Genomic DNA, 15,129 nt, shown 5'->3' with positions numbered 1-15,129 from the left:
TTTTGACTATCACAGTATATCAGTACAGGCAATATAACATGTCCTGAACTAAAAGACCCAGACACAAAAGTAAGGGGTCCACAGCACAGCTCTGGAGTGCACCATGCGTCATGCTACTGCGCTGTTAGACTTTGTTCCATAGTCAAACACTTCTTCCACAGAATCAGTAACCAACATGAAGGGTGCAACTGAAAAACAGACCATTGATATCTGAAGAGGAAAAACCAGCAAGCATACTTAAATCAAAGGAACAAGTTAAAATACCATATGCTAATTTACAAAAGAAGATGTTTCAATAAAATATATCATTTGGTTTAAGTATGCAAGATTCAAAATTAGAAAATCAAGATTACAGATTAGTCAATGCTGCAAAAGCACTTTTGTAGCACTTAGCAGTGCTAAGTCTATGGCTAGTCTATGGTTAATAATATAGRTATTTCCCTCATCAATCACTTGTTCTTAAGTGCTAAGCTGTACCAGTGAAGAACAATTATAAATACACATCTAGTTAACAGTTTTTAATGTAAAAAATAAAACATTGTAGTGTTGTATTAGAGATGATACAACTTGGAGGAGTTCAGTATGAYGAAGCACATAAAACAGAAAAATTTTCAAAACAAATTCTATTCAGCTGAATTACAATATGAAAATCAAAAATACCCCCAAATACGTTCACTGCGAGAACTGTATACAGATGCTCCCATGGAAGTTAACTAGTCAGGCATTCCTGTCCAGTCTACATTGTTTGCATATTTATCCTGTGTACATGAATACAGCAGTTGAACCTCTTGCAGAAGCAGAGTGAAGAATTTTTTTGTTAGTTTTCTTCCTTCTCTACTTTGTGAAGCTATTAGTAAAGCTCTCCATTTTGAAAATAAAATCTATGTATTAAACTGTAGAAACAATTTAAATTTAATTTTGACAGAAAGATAGTTATTGAGTTTACACTTATTTTTTGCTTTTTCCAACATGATTAAGAAACTCCACTACATGATCACAGAACACTTCTCTTTTACCAGTGAACTTAACTTTCTCTACCTACAAGGCAGGCAGAAAAATAAGCTCATCTCCATCTTAAATAACGGAACAGAAGAACAAGCATCACAATTCACCTAAAATCTTCTYTAAGAAAGACATCCAGACATCGGTAGATTAAAAAAGGAAACAAACGAGGATTTTTTTTTTTAAATCTGTGGTCAAAGATACAAAAGATCTCCTTTTTGCACCACATAGAAGGACAAACTGTGTTTAAGGTGCATGATTAAGGAATTCTGAGTTCCACTCTCATCTTCGCACTATGTCTTGTTTGTCGTAAATGGATACATTATATCTTACCCATCTTGGATGATACCATAGTCCTTACTGTCTACATTCTCACAAATTACCAGAGTTTATATCAACAGAGTCAAAGCAAGAGAGTTAAGGCACAGATTCTCAACCCATGGAATGCATACCACTAYCGGCATGCAAAAATAAATCTCTTACTCAAAGGAGACTGACAACCACAGGTAAAGCAGTGAGCTTAGCTCACTGAGTGGAGATAGTGGAGATGGAAATACACCTCCTCCTGCACATGCACATGACCTGGCCCCTAATACTACCAACCTTCTCATTAGCTGAGGATACTAAGCTCGGGCATCCCTGGCTCTAAGATGGAAGACTCATACTAAGCATGGCAACATGAACCCTGTGCTAAGTTGTAAAGAAGTTTTTCCTCTTCTTTATAACAGCCAAAACACCATGTCTGGCAAAACTGTTTGACATGGAACTCAGCTTGGGTACACTTAGTTTGTTTTCCTGATACAGAATTTCTCTTGCTTCAAGTAATTTGTTATTATTTGGATCTGCTTTACAAAATATACTGYTGTTGAACAAAGCAATGTCAAGGGCAAGTCTAGTTTCCTCTGCCATGGCTTCATCCTGCAAGCCCAAAAAATGCTGGTGATGCTTCAAGTTTGCAAAATGAACATGTACTCTTTGTTAGCAGAAGACACCTGTGTCTCTCTCAGAGACGGGCAGCGTTTATAAAGCTGTTGATGTACCTTTGTTAAATCAGGCTCTCATGCTTCCTGTATTATCGGCTATTAACCTGCTTACAGCCTAAAGAAAAGCTACTAAGCTACTAAGAAGTTTAGGAGTAGACAGTAAGGATGGGTTTTGAATTTACCTATTTCCTTGATACTAACCTATGGGTCATTACATATCATTAACTGTGYATGTAGTAACATACACTAAGAGAAGGTGACAAAGCATCCATGGCAAAAAAACCTGGCAGTAGCCACTGGTAGCCCTACTTGAAAGGATTTGCTATTACCAGTGTTATCTTKGTCACCAAGAACAAAGAAGGCTGACATTTTCCAAAAGGTTTAGGAAGACAACTGTGGCTGGCAGCTCTATGAATAGCTGTTAAGTCTAGGTACGCTGATAGACACTTCTAGTTTATGCCAAAGCGGCAGCTCTGAAGTTACCAGCCTGAGTGGAAGTCTAAAATTCTGAAGTAGTCAATGGCTAACAACCTCACACTTTCAAGGGAACAGGGATGAAGGAGAGAGATTACATCCCTCCTGAAAAATACACAAATGCTACCATGATGGACATGCAATAAAAATTTGAAACTTCATGCAGAGAAAAACACAGTGTACCATCTAAGTATAGCTAAGTATCTACTTTCATGTGCTACTGCTGTTGGTTATTGTGAGAAATCCAGGCACAGCTCATTAGGACGTAATTCATACATCATTAAATAAATAATCAAAACAAAGATAGCTTCTAGTTACCTACGACGTTAAAAGGAGCAATTCCAACTTGTTAGCACTGTTCTTGTCAGAGTAACTTAAAACACCATCTCCTTGAAAAGAGAATTCTAGAGCAGCCATTTTAACGAAGTTAGGCTTAGAAGGAGATACTTATGGTATTACTTTTTTTTTTTTTTTTAAGTATTTTCACTTTTTGCATCTCTTCCAGGTGGACACTGAAATACTGTAAAATACAGGTGTTACACCAACCTCCTCCTTTTCAGCACAGCTGACAAGTGCTAACTGAAATCTAGAGACAGAGCTCATCGTTAGGCAGGCAACTTATTTCATGTATTATTTGCATAGAAGATCAAAATAAAGGTGGAAACTGAAACTACAATGGCAAATACATATATCAAATAACTGAAGAACTACCTGAACAAAATACAGAGCTACTATTCTCAACAGTACAGGCTTGGCTATCAGAATAAGTATTAGCAGAGAGATAGCCTATCTAAGGAGTTCTGTAATACAAAATACAAAAGAAGAGATGAAGATCCTGAGTCTTACTATGCGAAATCTCAGTGCTTCAAAGGTATAAATGTGAATAAGCTTGTCACTACAATACACAGCTACAATAACAAGAATCATAAAAGACACAGTATCTGCTATTTGTATTTCAAATTCTAGATTTCTTGGGGCAATGTTCACGTGCATATTTTCTAAAGTATTCTATTTTTTCCAGCATTAAAACTATGAAGCATATCCAACATCAAATCTGTGAAGCATAACCRACATTGCTTCGTTGAAATATCCCCACTTCTGACACAAGTACGCAGTAATAATGTTCTTCCAAACGATTCTCCRTTTGCCTGGAAACAAGCCTCTGGCTAAAGCACAACAGGCATATACTTTAATAATCTCATGATTACCTGGATACAGCCTGGAACACCTAATAAATCTGTCAATTTTTCAAGTGGAGTGGGATTGATTTCCCCAGGGTTTATTTGTCAGTTCTGTTTCAGTAGTTAATATGAAGAGCAAATTATCAGAGAACGCCAAATCTGACATGAAAAACTAGAATGAATACACTCTGATAAAGACTTTTGCTACACATAAAATAAATGTCTACTTGTTTCTTCTTGAGCTCTGTCTTCATTCGGTTTTTCTTTAACATAACATAGTTTGGTGGCTTGTAACAAGCCCAAACACAACACACACTAACACGCTCAAACAGCCAGCAGTTTTCAGCATTTGAATACTAATTAAGTAAAAAATGAGGTGTTTTCTTCCTACCATTTTGCCATCAGCCAATTGCATTTATCACAATCATTACTTTTTAAAGAAGAAAGTTACTTAAAATCAGATGTTTAAATAAAAGTGTGAGCCAGACTGATCTTTTTAATGCTCAGTTGGCTAACCAAACTAATTTAATGAAGAGATTTTCCATTTGCTGTATGTTCTATATTGCCTTATAAATAAGTTAAATCTTTGGCAACACAAACAACATATAAATGGTTTGTTCTAATCCTTGTTTTCTAATTTAGAAATAGAATTTGATTACAGACTTGCACTAGATTTTTCCAGGGATTTAAAAAATGTATTAAAAAAACCTTAAAAAGTATACATAAAAGAATATGAATTTAAAAAGGAAAGACAGTACAAATGRTATTCCAAATAGTTAATAAATATACATAGCCAGGCAGTTCAAAATGTAGATAATTACACTTAGTATGAATGCATGTAGTATACATTTAGATTAATGTAATTAGGCATGTTCATGTTGATTTGCCCTATAGAGAATGTCTACCTCAAAATGTAAAACGCCCATTAAAGTTTTCACAGGAATTCTTCCAAATCATTTCATTATAGCACTGCACAGCTGAAATTTAGCAAGCTCCTTACAATTTTAAGCACTACATTTTTCAGATTTCTCTATGAAGATTGGCAATATTATCAACATGGTATACCATGTTTAATGCAAAATCCTATCAATCATCAAGCTTTTATTACAGTGTTTAGTGCTAAACTCTTCACATTTGCACATGCTTTCTCCCATATTTTCAGCATCAGATTCTGCAAGATTTTAAAACAAATCTCTTGCRCAGAGCTGGCTTTGTCAGTTTCTARGGATGTTCATTTGTGTGTGTGAATTCCACATATGAGTAAGATGCTTTTCATGTTTGATCTCGATTAGACAATGCTGCATCAAAGAAAGGAATTTAGTCTCAGAGCACTTTTTACTCTTCACTTTGGAAAGGAAGAAAAAAGAAAGCTTATTTTACCTGAGTTTCCACACCTTGCTCAAGTAATCTTTTAGCTTGATTTTCCACTTCAAGCCGAGCTCTCGCAATAAAAAGCAGGTCATTTTCAATTACTTCTATTCCAGAGAGATCTATTCCTTGGGAAAGGTAATCTGTAAAAGCAATAAAACATTGATAAGCATAACATATGATAATGGAACATATTAAACATGCTAAAACATTTAGGAGTTACAGTTCCAAGGTTCCAAGGGGCATTTTCACATACCACACTTGACAATAGTATACGTCAAAGTACATACATTCAGTTTATACCAGATAAACTGAAAATCAAAAGATTATTACTCAAGAAAACATGTATATTAAATACACTGAATTTAGCTCAWAGCATTTCTCTAGACCCAAACATTTCTGAAGATCTGTATTCTGTGAATTCTAGAAATCCCAGAATCATAAAAGACAGGGCGGGAATATGCAAAAAGTCATCTCCTTGTCCTGAAGGATTAACTGTATGCCTAAATTTCTGTAAATACATGCTTGAATAAGCATCTCTAGTGTCAGAAATTCCATACTCTTCGAACAGTTTAGGTTTCCTAGTCTGTATGTCATAGATGATAGCAGAATTGATTTTTAAGAGCCACAGCTGGAATGGTCTGTTGATGAAATTGTGAAAAAATTCTTAAAAATTAGTTCTGCAWGAGTTATTCTATTATCGTGTCTTTATCTATTATTCAAATTTTGAGTATTGAATTAGAATATAAAAAAGAAACAAAGGAAGAGTCTAAGAACAACAAAATAACTGAAAATACAAAAAGAAACAAAACGCAAACCTCACACCTACGTTAYGATGACTGCTAAAACAGAAAACCTGTTCAATCCTTACCAGGAACTAGCATGGCCTAGAGGTTATGAAGTCTTTGCTTTCTTGTTTTCTTTTCTTTGGTCACCACTATGCTGCTTAGGCACCAAGAGCAAGACAATTCTCAGTTCTGTGCCTTAGTTTTTACATCTTAAAACYAGAGAAATACTGAACCAGTCTTCTCTGCACAGCACTGCTACAAAGTGCTAGCTAAAAAACAGATGAGGCATGTTTTCATGTGAATTATTTACACTGGAGCTCAAAATACAAACTTAAGCTACAAATGCAAAAATTCACAGTAACTGAGGAATCACGTGGATGAAGCACAGCGACGTTACTCATGTAGGCTAGAGCCTTGACTAATGTGAGGTTTCTCTGAGTAGTTCTGTAACAGAAAATAGAAAAGCAAACAGGAGGATCCCAAACCCTCTCACAAAAGATCTTCAAGTTTGGAAATTCTAAAAATGAGTCTGCTTGTTATAGAAACATACAACTACAGTGGTAAGAGACTCCGAATAGACCAAACCTTATAACTTTCAATAAAATCTTCCTAAACATTATTTTCCTCATGTTAAATATGACCAGTATACACAGCAGCTTCCAGCCCAGCATCACAGCACACCTGAATTAGAAGTACACTGTGCCCACCTGCTGAGATCCCCCCTAGATAAAAAGCATCAAAGCACTCAATGCAGAGACATACTCCAAAATTTTCAAAGCACAGGCTGAATATGCATCCTCTAAAGCACACTTCTTCCTAAGACAAATTCACAGGTTCTRCCTAAACCCACCTCAGATGTACATCCCTCTTCCACTCCTCATGGATGGAAGTACTAACAACATTCTCCTAATCCACCTTCAGTTTGACTGGAGAGGTCCCTGCCTAAAACACAACAGTGTTAAATTATCTTTTAACTATATCCCTAATAAATTTGTCATTTCTTCAGTGAAAGACTAAAACTAACCCATTACCTTCTTCAAGTGCCTTCTAAAAGTTTCTTTTAATGCCTGCATTTTTTTTTCAATTATATGAAGGTCTGTGTGTGCTGTGGTCAGCAGTTGCTGCACAGATTATGCTAACCCACTATTTCCTTTTATTCTCACATCTGTTTATCTCTTACAGCACAGTATGTTCTCGTTATTTGTTTATATGGTATCTGAAGTCAGGTTATCTCTTATTCCCATATCTGTCTACAGTGCAAATACAATATATTTTTCCTCCAAGCAAATCTAGTGATAATAGATGTTGAAAGCTCTTATTTTCTCTCCACTTACAAACAAACATTTAATTTCCAGGGGCATGTGAAAGAATACATGTGAAAGCCCTAAATAGCTAACAATACTTTCACTTCCTTCATTCAAAACCAATGTTTACAAATTAATCTGAAAATTAGGTTTCCTCATGCTGGCACTTAGCAGAGTAATAATATAAGCAAATCATTTTTTAAAAGTAGTTTAAAAAATGGCATATCAAGGATGTCAGCTTTCTCTAGACTACATAATTATACAAAAAARCTGTAAATCTAAATACAAGCCACAAATAGAATATGTTCATAGAGCTAAAACTGTTAAATTAGGTATATTCACAGTATAATTCTTAAAAATGAGAATTAACTTTTTCCAAAATAATTTTGGTGATGTGAGCCTAGTTCTAGAGTCTTCTTCATCTGAGCAGGATACAATTTTAAGTAGGTTCACTGGAAATGCCAAGCACACAATGTAGATAGCTGATCTGATATGAAAACCAGGGATCAGATTTGCATTCCCTTACCTAAGCAACAAAAAAATAATAAAGTTGAACTGGAATAGCTTTCTGGTACAGTAATTTATCACCAAGCTTGTTGACACGTTGGTCAGAAACCAGTCGAGTACTTAGTCATTTTAGTGCTTGCCTGAAGACCTAGAGTTTAGATTGAGCTAGAACTCAAATCATTCAAAGATTATACAAGTACACTCACAACCACTGCACATTTTCTTAAATCAAACCAACTAAGGCCAGCACTCTCAAATCCACATTCCTAGAATCACAGAATCACAGAATGGTTGAGGTTGGAAGGGACCTCTGGAGATCAGCTAATCCAACCGCTCTGCTCAAGCAGGGTCACCTAGAGCATGGTAGACAGGGTTGCATCCAGGCAGGCTTTGAGTATCTCCAGAGAAGGAGACTCCACAACCTCTCTGGGCAACCTGTGCCAGGGCTCTGTCACACTCAGTGAAGAAATTCCTTCTCACATTCAGACGGAACTTCCTGTGGTTCAGTTTTTGCCCAYTGCCTTTTGTCCTGTTGCATGAGACAACTGAAAAGAGTTTGTCCCCATCCCCTTGACACTCTCCCTTCAGACACTTAAACACATTGCTGAGATTCCCCTACAGTCTTMTCTTCTCAAGGCTAAACAGGCCCAGCTCTCGCAGCTGTTCCTCATAAGAGAGATGCTCCAGTTCTCCTGATAACCTTCATAGCCCTACACCAGACACTTTCCAGGAGCTCCATGTCTCCATTTCAGGCCAGAATTGGACACAGTACTCCAGATGAAGCCTCATCAGGGCTGAGTAGAGGGGCAGGATCACCTCCCTCAGGTGTGTCAGCCACTCCTCCCAGCTTGGTATCATCAGGAAATTCGCTGAGGAGGCACTCTGTCCCTTCATCCAGGTCACTGATGAATAGGATGGGACCCAGTTCTGAGCCCTGGGGAACACCACTACCCACAGGCCTCCAACTAGACTCCATGCCACTGATGACGACCCTCTGAGCTCTGCCTCTCAGCCAGTTCTCAATCCACCTCACTGTCCACTCATCTAACCCACACTTCCTGAGCTCACCAATGAAGATGTTATGGGAGACAGTGTCAAAAGCCTTGCTGAAGTCAAGGTACACAACGTCCACTGCTCTCCCYTCATCTACCCAGCTGGTCATTCCATCATAGAAGGCTATCAAGTTGGTTAAACAGGATTTCCCCTTGGTGAATCCACACTGACTACTCCTCATCACCTTCTTTTCCTCCATATGTCTGGAGATGACATCCAGGATGAGCTGTTCTATCACCCTTCCAGGGATGGAGGTGGGGCTGACCAGCCTGTAGTTCCCTGGGTCCTCCTTCTTGCCCTTTTTGAAGGCTGCAGTGACAATGGCTTTCTTTCAGTCCTCAGGCACCTCTCCAGTTCTGCACAATCTTTCAAAGATGATGGAGAGCAGCCTGGCAACAATGTCCACCAGCTCCCTCAGCACCAATGGGTGCATCCCATCGGGGCCCATGGATTTGTGGATGTCAAGTCTGCCCAGATCTCTAACCCAATCCTTGACCAAAGGAAAGTCTTCCTTTCTCCAGATTTTCCCTCTCATCTCCAGGCTATGGGATTCCGGAGGGCTGGCCTTGCAGTAAAGACTGAAGCAAAGGAGGCATTCAGTAACTCTTCTCTGTATCTTTTGTTACCAGGGTTCCTTACCCCATTCAGTAGCAGGCCCACATTCTCCCTATTCTTCCTCTTGCTACTGATGTATTTGAAGAAGCCCCTCTTGTTGTCCTTGACATCCCTTGCCAGATTTAATTCCAAATGGGCCTTAGCCCTTCTTGTCACATCCCTGACAACATTATTATAATCTTCCCAAGTGGCCTGTCCCCTTTTCCACATGCTGTGTACTTTCTTCCTTTGTTTGAGTTTTGCCAGAAGCTCCTTGCTCATCCATGCAGATCTCCTGCCCCTTTTGCTGAATTTCTTTCTCCTTGGGATGAACTGCTCTTGAGCTTGGAATACGGAAAGCAAGTTCTGAAAACTCCTATTTTTTCAGGCTCCTCCAAGGACAGACAAACTTCTCCTTTAACACTCGGAATTACAACAGAAGTTAGGTGGGACCTGGATGATTAACTTTATCAATTGGGACACTTCTAAACATGCCTGGGTGCCTCAAATTAGGTCCTCAGGGAATTGTAAAAGCAGGCTAAGAAGGTACCCAGTAAAGCTGAAGAACCTTCAAGGCTAGACAATGTCTTTTTCAAAATATCTTTCTAGACTGAAATCTGCCCAGTTCCCCATTCCAGTAGCCTAGACCTTGACACTACTGCTCATCTCCAAGACAATATAGGCCTGCTTTTATTTACACATTTTGCTCAATCAAGCATGGAACAAGCCTTCCACTGCTTCTTTTGAAAGAAAAATAATCAATAAAGATAACAAAATAATGGCCAAAGCATTTCACCCAGAATTACACACTTCCTTCACAGAACAATATTCCTCTATTTCAATTTATACCCAGCCCACTATGACCTCCATATAAAGTTACCATCTTTGTGTCCTTTCAATTAGTTTATTAAACCACAGATTCAAATTCCTAAGCTTTTCTACTAAGCTAACAGAACTTTTAAATCTTTGCCAAATAACATTTCACTTCAGTAGTGAGTTATTTTTGTTCTTAACAAATGAATATAAGCATCAAATTAGCTTTATAAACCACATGCATGTTAATAAACACAAAATTCCAGGTAAGTCACTTCACAGGTAGGCAGAGAAAAATTTCCCTCTTCCTGCATATGAAAATATCTGCATTACAAACTGAAACAAAAAGTTCAGAGAAGTATTCCATAAAGCTTAGGAAGACATAAATGAAATAACTCTCTTAACAATACTGTATGTCAAATAGGCTACTAAAAATAGCCCTGCAAATGCTTTCGTCTGTATGCATTTGTTTAAAAATTGATCAGAGAGGTCAATGGACAGCTGAACAGCAGGAAAGAACAGTTCATGCTGTAGAGGCTATTAATGAAGCCTTACACACACGGGTGCTTACAAACCTGCTTTTGCTAGAGGCTGCTGCAGCTCCTCTTACCCAAGTTACTTCACAGCATTTTTTTACTGTAACTAAGCTACATTATCTGAAGGTGGCCTTACATATGAACCTATTAAAACTAATATTAAACTCCCACTAACTTCAATTACTGACTTCAATCAACCAGCGTCTTGAATGCAAAGACTAATTTTCTGACCCCACCCTCCCTGCTGACACTATAAAAAAGTGCAAAGAATTACCCGCAGATTAAATTTTCTGAAATAATAAACTTTGAAGATATTTCTTGGCAACATGGGATAAAAAAGGTACAAATATCACCAGAGCTTTACATAATCCAGAAATACAAATCTGCTGTAGAGCTCACTTAGATCATAATACCATATTCCCATAACTCGAAATTGTCCARATAAAACAAAAATAAAATATGGACTGATCTCCTAAATCCACAAAGAAATCTGTGGAAAAGAACAAACAAAAAAGATATTGTTTCTTCCTACTGTATTTTATCTCAAATAAGCCATTCAAGTGCGGAAAAGTTCATCCTTCCAATGGCTTTAAGAAAGGAACGTAAAGGCTATGTAAAGGCTTTGGCTTCTCCAAATCCCCCCACCCTGTCCCTCAGAGTGGCAGTCACCTCCTGCTCACTGCCAAAACCTCCAACTTMCCTTCAAATCTCCTGTAATCCTAACAAACTATTTTAGGACGAGGCATTTCAATAGGACTTCAAAACAGAGGACCTTTCTGTGGGTTCAATGGCTAGATCTCCTGCTATAGATGCTTTAATACTGTTCTAACTAGCAAGAAAGTCCTAGCAATCATACTCCAAGTTTTCAAAAGAAAAAGAAAAAGCAGTTTCAAAAGGATGGTACATCTACAGGAAGAACATCTGCAAGTGCTTTCCTGCCATTCCTGTATAAGAGCAGAACCTGTGACACACGCAGGACATGGGCCTTTCGATCATTTTTTGTTGCGTAGGGACCATGATTCTCTTTATGTACAGTCCATTGATAACTTTACAGCCATGATCAGAGAAGTCAGGGTGCTACATGCTATGAGATACTCGTGACTGCTTCTCAGGAACTAAGCAGAGACAAGGACATGTCTTCCAGCTAGGGACAGGGTCTGGGGTTCAGTTTGAAACTTGTCAGCTTTTTCCTCTGTAATTTAGAGCTAGTCAATCACTCACATCTTAGTTCTCCAGCAGTAAAACAGGGATAACAGGATTTCCTCACTCCTCCTGCCCTTTGCGTTAAAGCACTAGAGTAAAATCAATATTAACTGTAGCAGATTCCATGAGCATAGTACTTATAACTGCCAAGTCTGTCTTAATAGATTAACAAATGCATAASATCTTAGTTAACTTTGGGAAAATTGAGACTTGCGCTTAAAATTAATTAAGACATAAACACATTTATGAAGAATGGGTGCCAAGGCAGGAGACAGCCCCGGCACGAGGGCCGAGAGGTGGCCGGTGCGTTGCCCTCCCGTCAGCACGGGGAAGGGCGTCCTGYGCCAGGCGCGGGAAGGAGGAGGGAGCCAGCGTCCTGCAGCCGCTCCTCTACCTCCCGTTCCCCCGCTGAGCCTACCTCGCTGCACAGGTTCATAAGAATAAAGAGAAATCTTTAACTCTCCCATAGGATGTTCGTACCACTTCCCTTCTAACTATCACACCTCATTAAGCTTGGAAAGCACAGCTGGCAATGACTTTTTAGGGACTTAAAATACAGATTGCCTGCTGATTCCTTTCCTTGAACAAAAATATTATAGGCTGCAGCAAAATACACTGAGCCCTAGGAGTTAGTGACATTTATAATCTACTTCTGCCTGGGAAAGGGTTAGAATTTTTTTTTAATCTCTTAAAGGAAAAAGCTTGTCATCACCATTCCAAATTTTCTTGGTTTACTAAATCTAAACAGCTTTTCTAATCTACCAGCAAAGATGCTGCTTAATAATGTATTTTCTAAACCAACATTTCCCAGATAGTTATGTAAGAGGAGTTTAACAGAGATAAATCCAATATCTATACACAGCACGTCATGTAGAAAAACAATACACTGAGCAATTTTCTGTTTTTTAATCTAAGTGACATAACAACTTGTAATAGTTCTGTACTATGGTTTCAGTTTTTGATCTTGAATGCTGCTCTGTGATAATATGTAATGCAGCTGAGATGGGAAAAACTGAATTAAAACTGTAAGTCTCAAATTTTTTTTAAGAGACGATTACAGAGCTGGCATTCCTATGAGCTCCACATGAATTATATGATATTCTCTACTAAGACTGAGATGACTTTGAGCCTTTGCTAGAAACTAGAGAATCAACAGTGGTCTACTGAGGGCAATCAGGTGCACTAGCAGAGAGGAAAGCAGGACAGCCAGTGATAAACTAATGTGATTACAGAGTGGCACTTGAGAGGCTACTTCAGTCAGAAGAGAAATCCTTCCGTGCTTTGAAATGCAACCTCCACGAAGCTAGTAACGAAAAGCACAAAGTTACAGCAAACTTCCAGGAGGAAAYGAGAAGAGCTAAAGTGGATCCCAAGGAGAAAATACTTAAGATCGGCAAAACCACTAATGCAAAGTGGCAAGAATTCAAYGACAAATTAAGGGATGTTTCACCGGAGATATAGGGGGAACATTTTAAAGGAGATTAAGACATTCCTGAAGTTCTAATGTGTGTGTGTGGGGGGGGGGATATTTGAGGAGGACTAAGGGTTTTTTTTTTCATTTGTTTTATTTTGCTTCTGCAATATTAGCTGCAGATATTGGCAATATCTGTACCTTAGGGCTGTTCTTTYGTAATAAAGAAGAAGAAACTACCAAAGGTTATCGTTTTGGAACAAACTGCTAATATAAAGAACAAAAAGTCAACAGTTTCAAATGRTATCTAAGAGTTCTGCTGGGATTTAGGTATGCAGAAGTTGAGAGGTAACATCCCAATCGGAACGAACTGGCCGAAAGGGCCCGTTAAAAGCAGCATATTAAGAATAAGGGTTGTGAAGAAGGAGTGACACCGCGATGGCAGYATTCCCCGTAAGCGCAGCACTCTGCCTCGAGCGGAAGCGTTCTCACATTTCTGCCTCCAGGCCCCTATCCCGCCCTCCTCTTCTTTCACTCCACCCCAACCTGCAACAGCTTTAGGGCCCAGGAGAGCTCTTCTGGTCAAGCTCGTTTTCGGCTAAAGGTTTTGTCTTAGCCTGTTCACACCACAGGCACAAGCGCCACTGCTGGGGTAAGAGAGAGCAGGAACCCACAGGCAGGGACAAGTCAGGGTGTTACAGCCTCAACTTTCCCTTTCCGTGGGGAAAAGCCCATACGTAAATTGGCTGACGATGCTCATGAACTGAATTTAAACCTTGCTATTTGCAAGGTTTTATGTCTGTTACACAAAATTAAAAGGTACTGGACATTGTAAAAGCACATAGAAATCTCTTCTACAAGGGAGAAATATTCAGTAATAACAATCCTTTTCTTAAAGGAGCATTAAAAATTCAGCCTTTGGTGCTACAGCAGAGCCCTGCTACTGGCACAAAGGCCAAGTGAGTAGATAAATTTGTTAAAACTGCTGGGGCCTAATTTCAACTTTTTTCCATCTGCTTCACAAGTAACTCAAAGTAATTTACTAACGTACATGGGCCACCCCTCTTCTCCAGCATGGAAGCTGCCGTGCTCCTAACATGAACGTTAGGTAGGGCACCAGCTATTGAAAAGGAAGGACAGCAGCCTGTTTGCCTCCGCAGCATCCGAGCTCACAAGCCAGGAAGCTGGGCCTGACTGGATATACTATGTCTGTTTTAACCCGTGCAAGGAACACAAACAGCCCTAGAATGCAGCCTTAGATCCCAACATCTCAGCAGAAACAGAAGGCTCACCCTTTGGTGAAGAAACCTAATAGTTTATATTACATTTTTATTCTCTACATGGAATAGGCAGACATCATAACTTGAAGTATAGTGGTTTGTTCCTTGGCGGCACTTAAATTTCCAGTACAATTCACGCAGAGAGCAGGAGGGGAATGCCAAGATCAGGCACAKTGACAGGTCTTCCAAAGCAGAAGCTGAAGGCTCAGAAGACAACCTTTTCCTGTTATCTGTTACAGTCTGACCGAATCTCCCCAGAGCCTGCACTGATTGCCCCACACATGTACCTCAGACTTGCTGAAGCAAGTCTCAAATTAAGCATTTAAACCAGGCAAAAGGGATTCCACTCACAACCACCACGAAACARTATCTGACAACCACCTTCCATGATGAGCTCTCCAGAAGAAATGTTTATTCTTAAAAAACCTCCATCAGTGGTGGTGCCTTGTAAATTTTTCAAAACAAGACTGTTACTGTTTTCTGTGTGTGTGCACATGCGTGTGTATACATGCACATAAAATATATAGCATATTGTACATAAAAATACTATGTATCTATAAATTAAGGGAAATTAAGAGTATAGAAGAGAAACGTGTTTGGCAACACACTGGGAGAGCTAAAAGAGAACGAGT

The 15,129-nt window shown here is 38.9% G+C and overlaps 1 protein-coding gene across 1 annotated transcript in view; it reads right to left on the bottom strand.

Annotated features, from left to right (window-relative positions):
- Positions 1 to 15,129, bottom strand: part of COG5 (component of oligomeric golgi complex 5) — a 187,616-nt gene that overhangs the window by 100,399 nt on the left and 72,088 nt on the right. The window contains exon 7 of the mRNA XM_085298128.1: positions 5,021 to 5,151. Coding sequence (XP_085154254.1) covers positions 5,021 to 5,151 — 131 coding nt within the window. The remainder of the gene's footprint in view (positions 1 to 5,020; positions 5,152 to 15,129) is intronic.

Source organism: Rhea americana, unplaced genomic scaffold (assembly GCF_003343005.1).
Source record: "Rhea americana isolate MKP2758 unplaced genomic scaffold, rheAme1 scaffold_1, whole genome shotgun sequence".
NCBI lineage: Eukaryota > Metazoa > Chordata > Aves > Rheiformes > Rheidae > Rhea > Rhea americana.
The sequence above is the reverse complement of the archived record's forward strand: the minus strand, read 5'-3'. Positions and strand labels throughout refer to the sequence as shown.